The 15,921-nt window shown below is 40.8% G+C and overlaps 1 protein-coding gene across 1 annotated transcript in view; it reads right to left on the bottom strand.

Annotated features, from left to right (window-relative positions):
- Positions 1-4,913: 4,913 nt before the first annotated feature.
- PMP22 (peripheral myelin protein 22) overlaps positions 4,914-15,921 on the bottom strand; it is a 30,047-nt gene continuing 19,039 nt past the window's right edge. The window contains exons 4-5 of the mRNA XM_063292627.1: positions 11,326-11,466; positions 4,914-6,643 (exon numbers count right to left, since the gene is read on the bottom strand). Coding sequence (XP_063148697.1) covers positions 6,477-6,643; positions 11,326-11,466 — 308 coding nt within the window. The 3' untranslated portion in view covers positions 4,914-6,476. The remainder of the gene's footprint in view (positions 6,644-11,325; positions 11,467-15,921) is intronic.

Below are 15,921 nucleotides of genomic sequence, written 5' to 3'. Positions count from 1 at the left end.
ACAAGGAAAACAGAGTTAACGATTGCAAGTTACACAGTTTGTGTACCTTGGAAGAATGTTTACTAAATATGAGGAAATGGATGGAAATTTTTTCAGATATACAAATGCTGGTAGTACTTTTTTGTTTTTTTTTTGTGAGAAAATTATGTTTGTTGAAAGAAGCAAAAATGGTTGGGTACAAAAATATGCTTCTGCTCCTTTTGTTATACAGCTGTGGGAGTTGGGCATGGGAGGAAAAAAAAGTAATGCGAATGCAATAGGTGTGGATTATTTAAGAAGCGTGTGTGGTAAAACAGTAAGAGATAGGATCAAGGATGGGTGTTTGTTCAATGAATGTGGACTGAATATAAACTTAAGTGTCCAGTATAAAAGAAGTACTTTGAGGTAATTAGTTTCAAAGTAGTTTTTTTCATGTAGGATTGAATCACAGAACAAATATATGAAGGAAGAGTGAATGAGTTGACTATAACTGTATGAGGTAGGTTGGACTGAAAGACAGTGAAAGCCATCCAGTGACCTTCCACTTGTTGTGAACATGAACATTGGTCTTATTTCTAGTCCAACACCTTAACCCCTCCATGATACTGATTCATTTCAAGAACCTGTAAAAATCACTCCCTTCTATGAAGCACAGTCCTCACCTCCATCCATTTACAGACTTTGAGAGCTTCTGCCAATAAGTCTTGCCCAACCCACTGCTCTCCAGACATGGATTTTTTTACTTCCAGAATTCCCAGCCAATATGGCTGTGATATAACTAAAGTGAAGTATAATGCATGTGAAGAAGAATAGTCCTGGAGATTGGGGAAGACTTGTGTACAGAGTACTGAGATGAATTGTCATAAGGCAAATTCTTAAATTTACAGTAATTGGTTCACATACCAGACTAAGCTGTGGTTTGCTTAACCATAGTTTACTGAATAAAACATAAAAGAGTCTACATTTCATGACACACTAAGTCAAAATTAAAGAAATCACACTAAATCTTAGTACAATGTATGATTTGAAATATAAATACCTTAAGCAAGTTAAAAGTCAGTTTTTGCAAGTTCAAGGCTATTCTTACACTCATTCTCTTTTAAATTACATTGCTGAAAAATGCATGGTCAAGATCACCCCCTATTGGCTAGAAGCATTCATTGTTTGCATTCAGTTCGCAGGCACTGGAAATGTCTTTCTTTTTAAAAAATGAGAATAATTCTGTGACAATTGTGGCACTTTAAAGTTTGAGCCACTGTGACTATGCTCAACTAAATCATGTCACCCCAAAGCTAGATTTTAAAAAAAAATGAATCAGAGGTATAAATGAAAGCTAAATAAATTATGTGTATTTTAAGTACAAAACATACATCTGTAAAGGATTGTTTTTGTATAGATTTATGGTGCAATGTACATGAAATAATCTTTCCAGAGAGGTTTTCTGTCTTCCTTGAAGTATTGCTTAAGTCTTCAATGTCTTGCTATGACGTTCCTTTCCAGCTGTTTTCCTATGGTTGCTAGGAAGTCACAATTACAGAAGGGTGTTGAGATCCTGAAGATTCATCAGGTTCTGATACTTACTGTATTCAAACATCTAATTTCATAAAGGAACAATTAGATATATTTGTACAGAAATGTGGTCCAAAGACTGGCCATACATAAATAAATGGGCTGGTCCCAATGCTAATAAACATTTGTGTTCTCTTTGTAGCTGTTATTGGCATTTTTAATGGGAAGATTCCAATAAACTAAAAATAGCATCTTAATTCTTTGAGTTGTTCCATGTACCACCAAGACACCAAATGGAGTGCACTAATTCACTGGCATCTTACATCCAGAAGAATGAGATAAGCTTTACTGTATCAGATCAAAGGTCCAGCTGATCTTCTGTTTGTGTCCCATCTTGGCCAATCAGGTGCCTCTAGGAAGTTCACAAGCAGGATATAAGTCAAAAGCCTTCTCCAGCCAGTGGCCTTTAGAGACATATTGCTAGCAGCCATAGTTAATCTGACTCTGATTATGTAGCTTCTTCTTAAATTTATCCATTAACCTACTTCGTGGTAGGGAGTTGCATAGCGGTCTATCGCTCTCTGATAGCTACCTCGACACTTGAAGTTTCTAACCATCCCATGTTGCTGTATAGGCAGCAGAGAACATGACCTCTCACTGGAAGGAACCCAATGTAGGGATCTACTGAAGGCTCCTTTTTGATGCTTTGTTGCCTAAAGATGGATAGGGGCAATGCCCAAAGTAGTGGTTTCTGAGTTCTAGGCATTTAGCATACGATCGTCTACTCAGTCCTGATGTTTCAAAAGATGAATAAAGTACGTATATTATTTGGCCGCACATAATAAAAATTCCTACGAAAGTACACGTAAAGACTGCAGTGTATTCTCTAAAATATATCTAAAACAAATTTAAGTACTTATCTGTATTTTCACTGTTCCTGCTAAACAGGTCTATTCACAAAGAGCAATCTGGCAAATGTGATTCCACCACCTTTTAAAAAAAATATATCAAATCATATAAAGAGAACGTGTCTGCATGTTTGTTTAGGGAATTTGGAAGCCTTTTGAAATGCACATTTTCTCAAGAACAATGTGGTAGTGCCACATTTCTCCCTAAGAGGGCGGACTTTCACCACATTTTGCATTGCTACTAAGAAACCAAACTACCCTTACGGATGACTGCTTTGATCAAAGAAAAACACTTTGAAGGAAGGTTCAAAGACAATAAAGACTGTATGTGTGTTGTGTGTATGTAAAAACTATTCCAAAGGATTTTTGGACGTTCAACAAAATGTGAAGTGAACAGAAGCTTGTCCTGAGGAAATTCACAAAGGAAACATTTCTGAATTAAGGTGGGGGTTTTTTTTTGGGGGGGGGCGTTGTCTAAGGTAAAGATGGCTTGATTTCTGGTAATTGCACTGATGCAGTTTCTTTGTGATATTCCAGAAAAACTTTCTCATGCCAGTGGAATACCCTGATTATATATTTCAGGGATGTGCATGCAGAGCTGAGATTCTGAAGAATAATTACAATTTCAGTAATAAAAATCAAGCAACAAATGCTAGTATATTGAGTGTTGTACTGTATCTCAAACATGAATACATTTAGAATACCATGAGGACTGCAAGACTCCTTGGGTGTTTTTTTTTTTTTTAATTACAAACTGATATAACATTGCTGGAAAGATGTATTTTTCTGAGTATGTAGCATTTAGAGGTACAGGCTTTCACATACAGCACATTATTTCTGAAATGAGTTTAGGAAGACTTGGAGGTTCTGAAGAATTTAGATAACCTGCCCACTTTCATTCTACTCTTACTCTGGTTTTCTGTTGAGCCCTACTTCTAAATCTTAATTGCCTTCAGGTCACCATAGCTTGATTCCTTCTCACCTTCATCTCCCCACATGGCATAGGCCAAAAGGGTAGGCCTTCACACTTATATGCTGTTCTATTTGGAGTCCAGTGAGCTGGATGGTTTCTCCCACACCATATCTTTTTCACATGAACAAGCTGCTAAAAGTTGCCCAGGGAGGCTCGCTGATTTTAATGCTTTTATCTGCCTATTTTGAAATGATCTGTGAAACGCAGCACTTCCCTTTCTCCCTTTTGATTCTGTTGAAGGTTGTAAAGAGGAGCTCCCTCCCTCAGTTCTCTCATTCTGTCTCCTTTCTCATGGGAAAGGGAGAAAGAAGAGAGCTGATCACCATGTGCCCTTGTAGCTATCTATCTGAGAGAGTGCAGCGCCTTTCACAAAACTGCACCTCCTGTCTACACCAATGGAGAAGGAAGTCTGTATGGTCTTCATGTAAGTACAGTCAGTACATTCCTAGAGCACTACCAACACTATCAAGCGCCTTGTAAACAGCAAGGACTTTGGCCAACCCAGTCACGGAACTTCTTAAGGTGAAAGGTGGGGCTTGCCAACGTAGGCTTGCTCTCCATCTGCAAGTACTAACTCCCCATGCAAGAGTGCATAAGTAGTGCTTGCAAGATTGTGGTAGTCTTCATCAGATGCTTAAAAAAAACCTCTAAATCCCTTTGAATTCGTAATTTTAAAAGTGCCCTTAACATCATTGAAAAACTAGCTTACAGGCTTGAAGAAATGCACAGACACACAGACAGGGTTTCAGTGTATGCTAGCAAAGCTGTCCCCTGGTTAATGGTTATGCTGAGTTGGGATTAAAGGACTCATAGTCCATCAAATATTGAGGGAATCTTATCATTGCATGGAAAACAAGCAATGAGTTTGTTGATGGAAATTTGAGGCATTGGCATTCACAGAATTTTGGACTCAAAATCAGACCAATTCTGCTGCAATTTGAAGTGTGTTCTCTCATTGTGCACGAGGTAATGCTTTGAAGTACTAGCAAGCCCAATTCACAAAGCACACTCAGCCCTAAGCCATACGCTCACTACTCGCTTACAGCGTCTTCCACTTCCTGAAGCCACTGAAGTAATAATGAAGGCTGTCCTCAATACTATCGTTTAAGCACAATGATGGCTGAATGACTCTAGAAGAAGTAGGTCAGTAATGGGGATCCCCAGCTGATCTGGTTGGTTTAATTTTGGGTGTTTGGTAAAAACCTAGCCAATTGTGATTTATTGAGTAAAATATTATTAAAACTATGCCTTAATGGAGTATGCAAATCTATTTAGAGAGTCAATGAATAAAACCAGCAGTTGCACCAAATAAATCTTCTATAGCAATACATGAAAGACACATCAACTGGGCCCATCAGGATTGGCTTAACCTTGGTTTACTAAATGAAGCACAAACAACTCATTCCCAACATATATTAATCTAAAACTAAGCAAACCATATTATAGCTTAGCACAGTGTGTGAACCAGGTCACTAGCTTGTCAGTTGCCCAACATAAAGGCTCATTCAGAACAATTGATTGAGATGCAATATAAGCCAAAGTACTTGAGTTATTCTGGCTTTTATTTTGTTGCTTCTTAGTCCACACAGCTGGTATAAAATCAGAAAAGCAAAGCAAAATAATTGCATAATAATGCCTGGAATCGTAGCATTAGACGGCACTGCCTACGCCACTATGGGCGGTCACCTGTACAGTTCATTCCCAGACGTTTCTGGAAGGACAGAAAAAGGTTACAGAACAGCTTTGGTGGCGGTAGTGGGTTCTGTAAGTTCTAGAGGGTTGCTTACTTCCCTTCTTCCCATGAAGGGGAAAAAAAAATCCTTGGTTATAAGTGCTTTATTAAAAAAAAATAGTAATAATAATGGATAGCAACTTTCCTACATACAAAAGCAGTTATAGGCTGTATATATTACACAGAATTATTTATCATTCCTATTCCTTGGCTTCTCTCAAAATGGTTACCCCACTTTCCAGTGAGCAAGGGTTAAATGGCTTAGCAATATAAGGAATGGTAAATAGATAGCACCATTTCACAGATTTGGTATTTGATTTCAGAGGATTTAGGAGAAGGGATGGGGTGGACCATAGAGATTAGAAAGCATCATTCAGCTTTTCCACTTTAGCTTATTCTCCAGGAAATGGAGGAAAGTCTTTTCTGAAGACCAGCTGGCATAGCTGGAAGAGAACCACTAGGCTAGTTAAAAATCAATTCACTGAGCTTTTTAGATCCTCATCCCACCCATAGTGTTCCTTTCATCTAACTCAGCCTCAGCTGTTTCAAAATATGCAAACATTTCCTTCCTTCCTGAGACTGATGCCTAATTCAGGATCTTTGCATCCTCTCTTTCCTACATGGAACTCAGGTGATCATACCTGGGGTTATAGGAGGTGGTGACAGTGGCAAACAGCTTCAGGTTGTATCATCAGTGAGGCAATATACCTCATTCAACCCCTCCACAGCTTGGTCATCATCCCAAGCATTGAGAAGCTGGGCTCACCCACCCTTACCTTAACACACCATCTGCTTTTGGGTAGACCTTCTTCCCCTTTCTGCGTAGCATTTGGTCTCCATCATTTGGTTAACAGGGCCACAATGCAGGCATGGGCAAAGGTAGGTGCCAGGGTAGCAGACCATACCTAGTTGGAAGGCCAGATGGAGGGTTCTTGAATTGGGCTTGGCTTGAGGCTGACAGTGGAAAGCTTTGGAGGAGGGATCCACTTGTTTCCACAGCAAAAAGGAGGGGAGGAAAAAGCGGCACTCTCATTACATTGTTAGGAGTTAAGAGTTCTTAGGCACTTTTTTTTAGGCTTTAAACATGGTGGCAGGTCAACGAACAAAAGCAAACAGTACTCTGTACATATATGTAAAAAGTGTTATAAATAGGCTTTTTAAACCATAGATACTATATACATCTTCAATGAATACAGTAACCCTTCTTTCAGCTCTCTTTCAAACTCTTTTTCCTCAATATCTTTGTGGATTTGGGGAGGGCAGGGTGTAGGTGGATGGGGAGGGTTTTTGGTTGGTTTTTTTTTTTTTTTCATTTTCTATCTTGTCAACACCCCTTGTCCTGAGGGTGCTAGTCTCAGTGACCTCCCCTGACATTTCACTCGCGCTTCCTTAAGATGACATAGATCACCCCACTAAGGATAGCCAGCGGGAAGGCCACCCAGGACAGGATGTAGGCAAAGCCGAAGGAGACATTGTCTGTGGGAGGATGCCACTCCGTGTGTCTCACTGTGAAGATGGCCGCACCACTCATCACGCATAGGCCTAAGGCAGAAGAGAGAAAGGGAGAGAATATGAGCAACTCAGTCCATGACTGGGACCAAGGAACAAGAAAGAAGGTTTGGCTAAGGAAACTCCCTCCTCCCCTCAACTCCACTGCTCCAACTTCAGGAAATTGTAGGAAATTGGCAGCCATATTTAAGGCAACATTATCTCTTGCGTTTGGCAGAATAAAGCCTTATTTTCAAAACCTCAGTGAAGGCCAAATTTTCTTCAGGGCCAACACAATTGCCCCAGCAGTTACAGTAGACTTGGTATAATGCAGTGAATACAAGTACTGTTCAGTTGAAAAAAGGCCCCAGGTCTGTTCAACATGGAAAGCCTAATAAGTGCTCTTTTTAAATTCAGGTTGCTGCCTTTAAGTAGGGATCCCAGTCTGACTGGAGCTCTGCTCTGCAATCCCCAGCACAGTAGCTAATCCTGCCTTGTCCTAATCAGTAAAGCCAAGCCTGACTTCTCTGTTTTTCCACTCTGCTGCCTCCAGCATCTAAGCTCCTGTGATCAACATTTAAGCTGCTCAAATCAGGCCCCTGCACAGTAATGCCACTAAGGTCAGCTTTTTTGTATTGCCAGCTCAGCAACACAAGCTCTATGGGCTTTTCCCCCTTTTGCTTTTTCTGAAAGCCCAGCATCAGGGTTCGCCAGGATTACACAATGCCCCTTCTATTCACGGCCCAGAACAAGGCTTTTCCGTTGATCCCAGCAATTCCACAACCTGCTCCATAGGCCACCAGAGTCATTTCTGTCCTACAATGTGCCTCCGGACCACCTACACCTCAACTGCAGTGATATTTGAGCTGTTCTTTCCCTCCACACTGCCCCCTTTGTTTGCAGAAAATGCAAGAGTAGGAAGGTGTTGGATTCACAAACTGCTGATGTAGCTCCCGTTCCCTGGGCCAGGGAGTGGACACCCACAACCTGGGCCCACATGCTGCGAGCAAAACCTATTGTCTCTCTGCTTGGGTGGGATGGAATAAAAGAGAGCAGTGGTCATTCCACAAGTCACCTACAGTCTTTAGAGAAGAGAGCATAGATTGTGTGTGGAAAGGGCAGCACAGAGAAGATCTGTGACTTTAAGCAGAAATACTCAACCTCAATATTGGTGTGTGTTGGGGGGAAGTATTTTACCAGGTAAAGGTAAAGGTAAAGGTAAAGGTTTCCCTTGACATTAAGTCCAGTCATGTCTGACTCTAGGGGGCAGTGCTCATCTCCGTTTCAAAGCCGAAGAGCCGGCATTTGTCCATAGACACTTCCGTGGTCATGTGGCCAGCATGACTACACGGAACGCCGTTACCTGCCCGCTGAAGCAGTACCTATTAATCTACTCACATTTGCATGTTTTCGAACTGCTAGGTTGGCAGGAGCTGGGACTAGTAATGGGAGCTCACCCCGTCACGCGGATTCGAACCGCCGACCTTCCGATCGGCAAGCTCAGCAGCTCAGCGGTTTAACCTGCAGCGCCACCGCGTCCCTTAAGCCAGGCAGGTGGGAAATTCATACATATCTCTTGTACTTCCTTGCTTTGCAAGAGGAAGCCAAAAGGTAGCACTTGGAATCATTTCCCACAGTTCTCCTGGGAGTATGCATATGCGGCAGAAGCAAAGGCTGTGGGCCTCTACTCCAAATCCACAGTGATGCTGAAATTCAGCCCTTGTATTTCTCTAACTACTGTTGCAAAACTGGAAGCACCATCCTGACAAACGCAATCTGCTATATTAATATGGTTGCCAGTCATCTTTCCTCTGGCATTCTGTACCCTTGCTCTTCCAGACAGGGCCCTTCTGATACCACAGCTTAGCTTCTCACATTCTTAATGTACTTGTATGGAAGCAACCACATCAAGATTCTGGAACTGGGCCTATCTTTGAGCATAGGTTTATGAGGCATAGATTTGAGGTGGGCAGCCCTCAAACAAAAGTCAAGGGACTCTCCTATATTTTTTTGTCTGAGACTTCCATTTTATTGGTTGTAAAATTAAGAAGAGGGATGCCTTTGGCCACATTATTGCCAAGTTATCCTGCATTGATAATTAGCATTGATAATTAAAATCCTAATGGAGGAAATGAACTGTAAAAAAGAACAGAATTAATATTAATTCTAGTATAAGATGATCCAAACTCAAAATTTAACATTTGGATCCCAAATAGGAAGGGCCACTGGGCTATGGTGGCTGCAGCTCCATGTGAGTGTTTGACAGGTTTGTGTTGTTGACTGGATCTGCCATTTTGTTACTATTATACTACATGCTCGCTCTCTCTCTCTCTCTCTCTCTCTCTTATACTGCATATTGGGTTCTTTTTATGCCGTGAGCTGCTCAGAGTTCATTGGAGTTGGGTGGTGCCTAAGTCAAATAAAATTAATTTAAAAATGTCAAGTCCAAGAGGATATTGTCTCCTGAAGCTTAATGGCATCAAGACTTCTTTTGTATAAGGGTAGCAGATTTTTACAGATTGTAATAACAGAAATAAATGTTCAAAAAGGTTCAGAGATTTAGTTCTGAGAGCTCCATCTCCAGACAGCTTATATATGCATGCGTATCATGTGCTGTTAAGGCTATTCAACTGAATCCACTTTGTTTCTTCTGGGAAAACACTGTATATGGAGCAAATGAGGACTACTCTGCTCAACATTTTGTTCCTTCCAGCACTGTGGTTGAATTACACAGCAACTCCCCGCCCCACCATCAGCCATTGTAGCTCTTCCTAGCCTGTGCCAGGCTGAGTCATAGAACAAAAGGTTGTTTTGGGGCAGAAGCTTTTCCAAAGAGAATGATGGATGGCTGGACAACCAGTGCTGTCTCACTGACTCCCCCAGGGATGCTTTTCAGATATTCCACCCAACAGAAACTGAAGTTCTATTCACTCACACTGATCCTGCTGATGAGAACTCAAATAGGAAAAACATGGGCAAGGGCCAATCTTATCCTAGCTGCAAAGAATCCCAAATATTCACAAATTCCAGCAATGATCTGCAAGGTATGGACTAACATTCACAAATGCACCATCATCTCCCTGCCACCCCAGGAATGCTACAAGGAAACATCACCATGAATTTTGGAAAACGTTCTTCTTTTGAAAAACGTTCTTCTCCTTTTTTTGGTGGGGGGGAGCAAATTTATCTGTGCCAAGGCAGCCCCCATTCTGGAAAAATTAAACAAATGTTTTTCTCAGACATGAAATGTTTGGCAATAGCTAAGCTGGAGTACAAGGAGATGAAGGACAGTCAGCAGGGAACATTAGCTCCTGGCACAAGGTGTAGTGAGCAGCAAATAACACTCTCCTTTCAGCCAGATCCTACCCAAAGCCAACTCGCTGGCTGAACTGGCAAATCATGCTCGATAGTACTTCAGGACTGATAATGAATCATGATAATAGCTGGGAAATCTGCCATGAAAAAAATCCAAAGTATGGGAGCTGCAGCCCAATGTATCTGGAGGGCACCAGTATATGGAAAGCAGCCATATAATATGCAGCTCATTTTAATGTAACAGGTATCATCTGTGGCCTGGTAGAGCAGAAGGACTTCAGTCAGCTCACATCCTCTCCTAAACGGATGGTTATCAGTCCAGTCCAATTCAAATTGGGCCAACTAGACCTACATTTATGCCTTGATGCTGTATGATGAAACATCTTCAAAGTAAATTGAACTGTATTTTCGGGAGGAACAGCCTAATACACAGCTCACAGTATTAGAAGACCAGGAAGGAAATAGGTATTTCAGGGCTTCATAAAATCTTTTTTCTTAAAATCTAGCTTTGGCTGCCAGTTTGTTTTTATCCTGTTCTTAGTGGGCCAGTAAATACACTTCGTGCATAAATTCTATAGCTGGACATTGTTCTGAACAAAGCAAGCCTGTTGGTTTGATTCCTATTTCAAATAATCCTCAAATTAATTCATTTAAATGTTCATTTCACTAGAATTTTCTTACTGGGTTTTAACCAAGATGTTGAAGTTTTGGTAAGGGTGAAAACGGAGGCATGGAGGAATAAATTTGTGAATACATCCAAGACCATGTTAGGTTACATGGATTTACCAAATCTCTGAAATCCTATTATTACAAGATACAGAAATGGGATGAGGCACCTGTGGTGGGACAAGAACAACTGTTTCTTTCACAGTACAAAATACTGAAAAAATGATACAAGAACCTGTCTCTTCCTATTACTGCTGTTATCCTCCCAGATCAATTCACTGCAGGATGAAGACCTCTTCAGTGAAAATTATGGACTCTAATCTACCACACTGGTCCAGTATGCATTGGTAGACAGATGTTTTTCAACTTCCCAGTCTAACCACCCTATACCAGCACCAAAATACTTCAAATGGAAATGCTAAAGAAAAGTACTAACTGTGGAATCTCCAGGGCTATTGTCCATATCCAATTAGCAAGTGAAGCTGAAATCTTAATTTGTTATGTGGAAGAATTCCTCTTGAATTAAGTGGAGCCCATTTCAGAGTGGATAGACACAAGGGTACCTTGTTAGTGAGCTACTGAAATTGGCCCATGATGAGACTTGCAATGCAATCCATGTGAAGAACACCAAGTTGAGGGAGGTTGCAGGAGATTCTTGCTTTACTAGAGTCACTCTGCTTTATACTATTAGCCATGGCTTTCTTCCCTTTGCAAGCATTCCAAGGTACACATTTTTTTTTCTCCCCTCTACTTACCAGCAAGGATCTGGAAAATACCAGTAAGGTAGAATCGTCCACCTTTAGTGAGCGTGAAGAGCTGGCAGAAGAACAGGAACAAAGATATAACACTGAAGATGATAGAAAGTATCATCAAAGCTTGGACAGATTGCAGCCATTCTGGAAAGGGAAACAGGACACAAGAGGAGAGTTAGGACCATATTGACCGGATACAATATTTCTACTGTTGTATATACTCAGGAGATTACAGTAGCATTTCCACCCAGGGTTCCCCCTTGTGGGGGAGATGGGTGGTGATGAAAATATGATTGATTGATAAATAAATAAATAAATAAAATTTCCAGCTCTTCTAGCTGTTGAACTCAACTGACAATTTAAAAAAATCAGTGAAAGTTATACTTTCTTCCAGATGTTTGGTATTTATTTTATTATTAGACCCATACCTTGTTTTTTTACTTATCTAAGCAATGGTCTGAAAATATAGCATATTTTGCTTAAAAACTATAGATATCTGTCTGATTTCAAAGATAAGATTTCATAACCATCAGGCATACAAGACAAATTATGAAGTGAGCGCTTTCACATCTAGCTGGAATGGACAGGAGAACTAGGTATTATTGGGGTTGCAGTTCAATACCCCTGAAAGGTGCTTATTTGGGGAAGGTTAGATTACGGGCATACATCTCTCCCTGTGAAAATAATCACCAAGCCTTGCTAGACATAGTTGCTGAAAGAGCTTGCAAATCCATCCCTGAGCATACAGTGAGGAACACCACTACATTGTCTGACTTCACACCCTTATCACTGCCGCCATCCACCAGCAAAAGTTGCATCTGCTAAGACATGAGCCACATCACTGGTGAGGTGCTAGGAAAAAATACCTTCCCACACTATAGCAGTGGGAAAACAAGGGTATCCGGGAAGGCTGCAGCATGCTGTTATCAAGGCTGGGATGTCAACAGGTGGCAAACACTGAAAGCAGCCAAATCATTTCTAACTGATGGTCCTGTCCTCTTTTCAAACTTTACAGGAGGCACTGGGTATAGCTGCCAAAAGAACAAGCCAGGAGACTTAAACTATGAGCTCACTCCAAGACACCCTGGATATTTGAGTCAGAGGCTATTTGTGAGCCTTGTGGGTGGCTAAGTGGCCTTGCAAAACAAACACTACAAAATGCCACAACAGTGCTGGTTTGATGCAGGAATATTTTTAAAAAGTCTTTATGTAAAGCAGAGTTTACTCTGGCTGGTCTAAAAAGACAGAATAGAATTAGCTCAACTCCATGGACCAGTTCTACCTATTTAAAGCTATGTGGAAATTAGCAGTCTGTGCAAGAGGACCATTTGATTTGCATGAGCTACTTTTTATGAATTCTTTCTTGCCTTTATTTATATGATAAAACGAAACAAAGGGAAAAATAACCAAAGGAGTAAAAGAAAGCAATACAACAGCCTTTTCAGCTCTTACTACTATTAAGCCCAGAAAATTCAGAAAAGGGCAAATGGCAATCTGGATTCCATGCACAGTCTCCATAAACCCTGTTTAAAAAAAGGTGAAAGGTCCCCTGTGCAAGCACCAAGTCATGTCTGACCCTTTGGAGGGATGCCGCTTTCATGTTTTCTTGGCAGACTATAGTGGGGTGGTTTGCCATTGCCTTCCCCAGTCATCACCTTCCCCAGCAAGCTGGGTACTCATTTCACCGACCTCGGAAGGATGGAAGGCTGAGTCGACCTGAGACGGCTACCCGACAGAGAATCCAGCTTCCGCTGGGATCGAACTCGGGTCGTGGGGAGAGTTTCGGTTGCAATACTGACCCCTACCACTCTGCGCCCCATGAGGCTCTTAAACCCCATTAGGGGCTCTCCATTTTCCTTCCCCCAGAAAAGTGAAGCAGAAAAAAAAACATTTAAAAATGGGGTTGATCTTCTCATAGTTGAGGGGCTTATGACAGGTACTCCTTCTTACTTACTTATTTCTCCCTATGGTGTCCAGAATCTCTTTGTTCTAGTCCAGTCTTTTTCAACCTTGGCAACTTTAAGATGGGTGGACTTCAACTCCCAGAATACTGGGAGCATGCTGGCTGGGGAATTCTGGGGGTTGAAGTCCACATATCTTAAAGTTGCCAAGTTTGAAAATCACTGAACTAATCCCAATAGATCTCCATACCATATGCACATCAACTTCTTTTGTTTGTTTGCTTTTTTAATAAGAGAAGGATTCATTATTATCTTTATCTAATGATGTATCATTCATTCAAGCCACTACAAATGTCAAGAATGTGTACTTGTATCATGAGGCACAAAGGAAAAACTTATTACTTGCAATGATATAACAAATGTCATCATTTTGATATCATTGAGGTTTGTTACAGATGCCACTACCAGTTGCAACCTGTTCTTTTTTATCCAGAAACTCAGACATGTAGAAATCAGGTGTTACAAGTGCAACTGTTTCCTTTCAGAACTAAAAACTCCACACATTCACACATCTATGCATACTTTCCCAATTTAAAATCTAGCTATCCAGGTTAGCTCTGAGTTCCAGAAGAATTGTGGTGAGACACCCACAAAGAATGCTAATTTGTGATGGCACCCAAGAACTACAGTTCCCACACATCACTACGCCTTCCAATAAGGTTTATCCAGTCTATTTAAGCTTCTATTCCACTTTAGCACTTTTCACACATGTCCTGATACCATGACCTCATCCAATTCATAGGAGAACTACCTGTGGTTGTTTTGGGAGCCATGTTTTGATGTGTATTCTTCTAACTCTGGATACTTTTTCATACACTGTGTCCTGGCTTAAGCAAAGACCATGCTGAAACGAGGAGAAAGTCTCTAGTGTTTTATTTAACTGCTATAGCAGACAGAAAATCCTACCAAACTGAAGAAGCGTGGGAAAACCCAGACAGAAAACCCCCAAAACTCAAGGTGGGTCTGTTCTGCACTTCTTTGAATGACAGCTCAAAGTCTCTAAACTATGCATGCGTTTTCCCCCCTGGATAGGGGACTCCTCCTGCTCACCATCCGTACTCATGACACACGGTGCAAATTAAATTCTTCTAGGAGAAGTCTGTATGCCTCTAGGACATACTTTGAATAGAGCTTGTATAATGCATTTTTCATACATAGACATTCACGCAAATAAACTGCAAAAAGTTATTTATTATCCCTATACCATATTATATACTATTTGGCACAATGTACTAGACACACCATACAGGCATTAATATATTGGTATGTGGTTCATTAATTATTGTGGTGATAAATGGCTAACATATTCTAACCACGATTATACCTGAATGGAATTCTTGTTCTCTAAAACTGGCTATCTTTATTTTTTTTAAAAATCTTTCTATATGCAGTTATCTCCAAAGCCCCATTTGTAAAGGACTATCCAATCTTCTTGTGTTCTTATTCTGTAAACAAAGCTTTGTTTACAGAATAAGAACAAAAAAAATTACATGGAATTCTATATTCTCTTTTGACTTCTAGAGATAGCAAAATGAAAAGCAGGGGGACAGCCATATTGCAGATCAGTGTTGAATAAGAAAATAGTAATTTTGTGTTTTGTTAGTGTGACTCTTTTCCTGTATTCCCAGAACCTACCAACATTCCTATCATATCATGTTTGGCAGCCAGAACTGTGGTAATTATTTAACAAAAACAATTTTCCAGAGGATTGATCTGTACAGACATAGAGGATTGTGCTAATCAAAATTAGAGAGAGAATACAGTACTGCCTAAGAAGTTCAGCTCCAATCTGACTGTACATTTTTTAAGAGCAGCTGTTTTTCTGGTGTCCAGATTAAATCTCAGTTCCCACATGTATATCCCATGTCCCAAAGTAATGTACTTCAGCTGGATGTCCATCAGAGCATCCTGCCTATTACAGTTCATGCTGAAGCCAATGAAAGCAGATTCAAAACAATGACTAAAGTGCAAACTATGAAGATGAGGAATGCTCTAGCAGCTCTCATGTAGGGCATTTGGGGATAGTGTGTTTCCTGTTCCATGTACAGTTTCTCTTCTTGTGCAATAGGATCTCAAGTATCCCAATGGGTATATCTTGGGAAGAAATAAAATATTTACTATTTATTTCCTCTCCCGCCTTTATTATTTTTATAAATAACTCAAGGCGGCAAACATACCTAATACTCCTTCCTCCTCCTATTTTCCCCACAACAGCAGCCCTGTGAGGTGAGTTGGGTTGAGAGAGAGTGAGTGGCCCAAGGTCCCCCAGCCGGCTTTCATGCCTAAGGCGGGACTAGAACTCTCATATCATGCCTGATTGGCTCTTGGACTGAGAGAGAGTGAGTGGCCCAAGGTCACCCAGCCAGCTTTCATGCCTCAGGCAGGACTAGAACTCATAGCCTCCTGGTTTCTAGCCTGGTGCTTTATGGGTACTCTTCGGTTGGAGGCTGGTATGGCATGAATGTGCATGAGAGAGAGTTTGGGGAGATTCCTTGAGAAGATGAAAAAGTTTTGAAATGCAATGCTCAGGGAGAGAGCTATGAAACATTTTACATTTCATGGTGTGGAAATTATTTTTTTCCATGATATGATCCCACATAACCAGAGCAAAAGGGAAATGTGCAACTAATGCAATAGT

The sequence above is a fragment of the Candoia aspera genome, chromosome 2, assembly GCF_035149785.1.
Source record: "Candoia aspera isolate rCanAsp1 chromosome 2, rCanAsp1.hap2, whole genome shotgun sequence".
NCBI classification, from domain to species: Eukaryota; Metazoa; Chordata; class Lepidosauria; order Squamata; family Boidae; genus Candoia; species Candoia aspera.
Note: the sequence above shows the minus strand (reverse complement) of the source record. Positions and strands in the feature narration are given on the sequence as shown.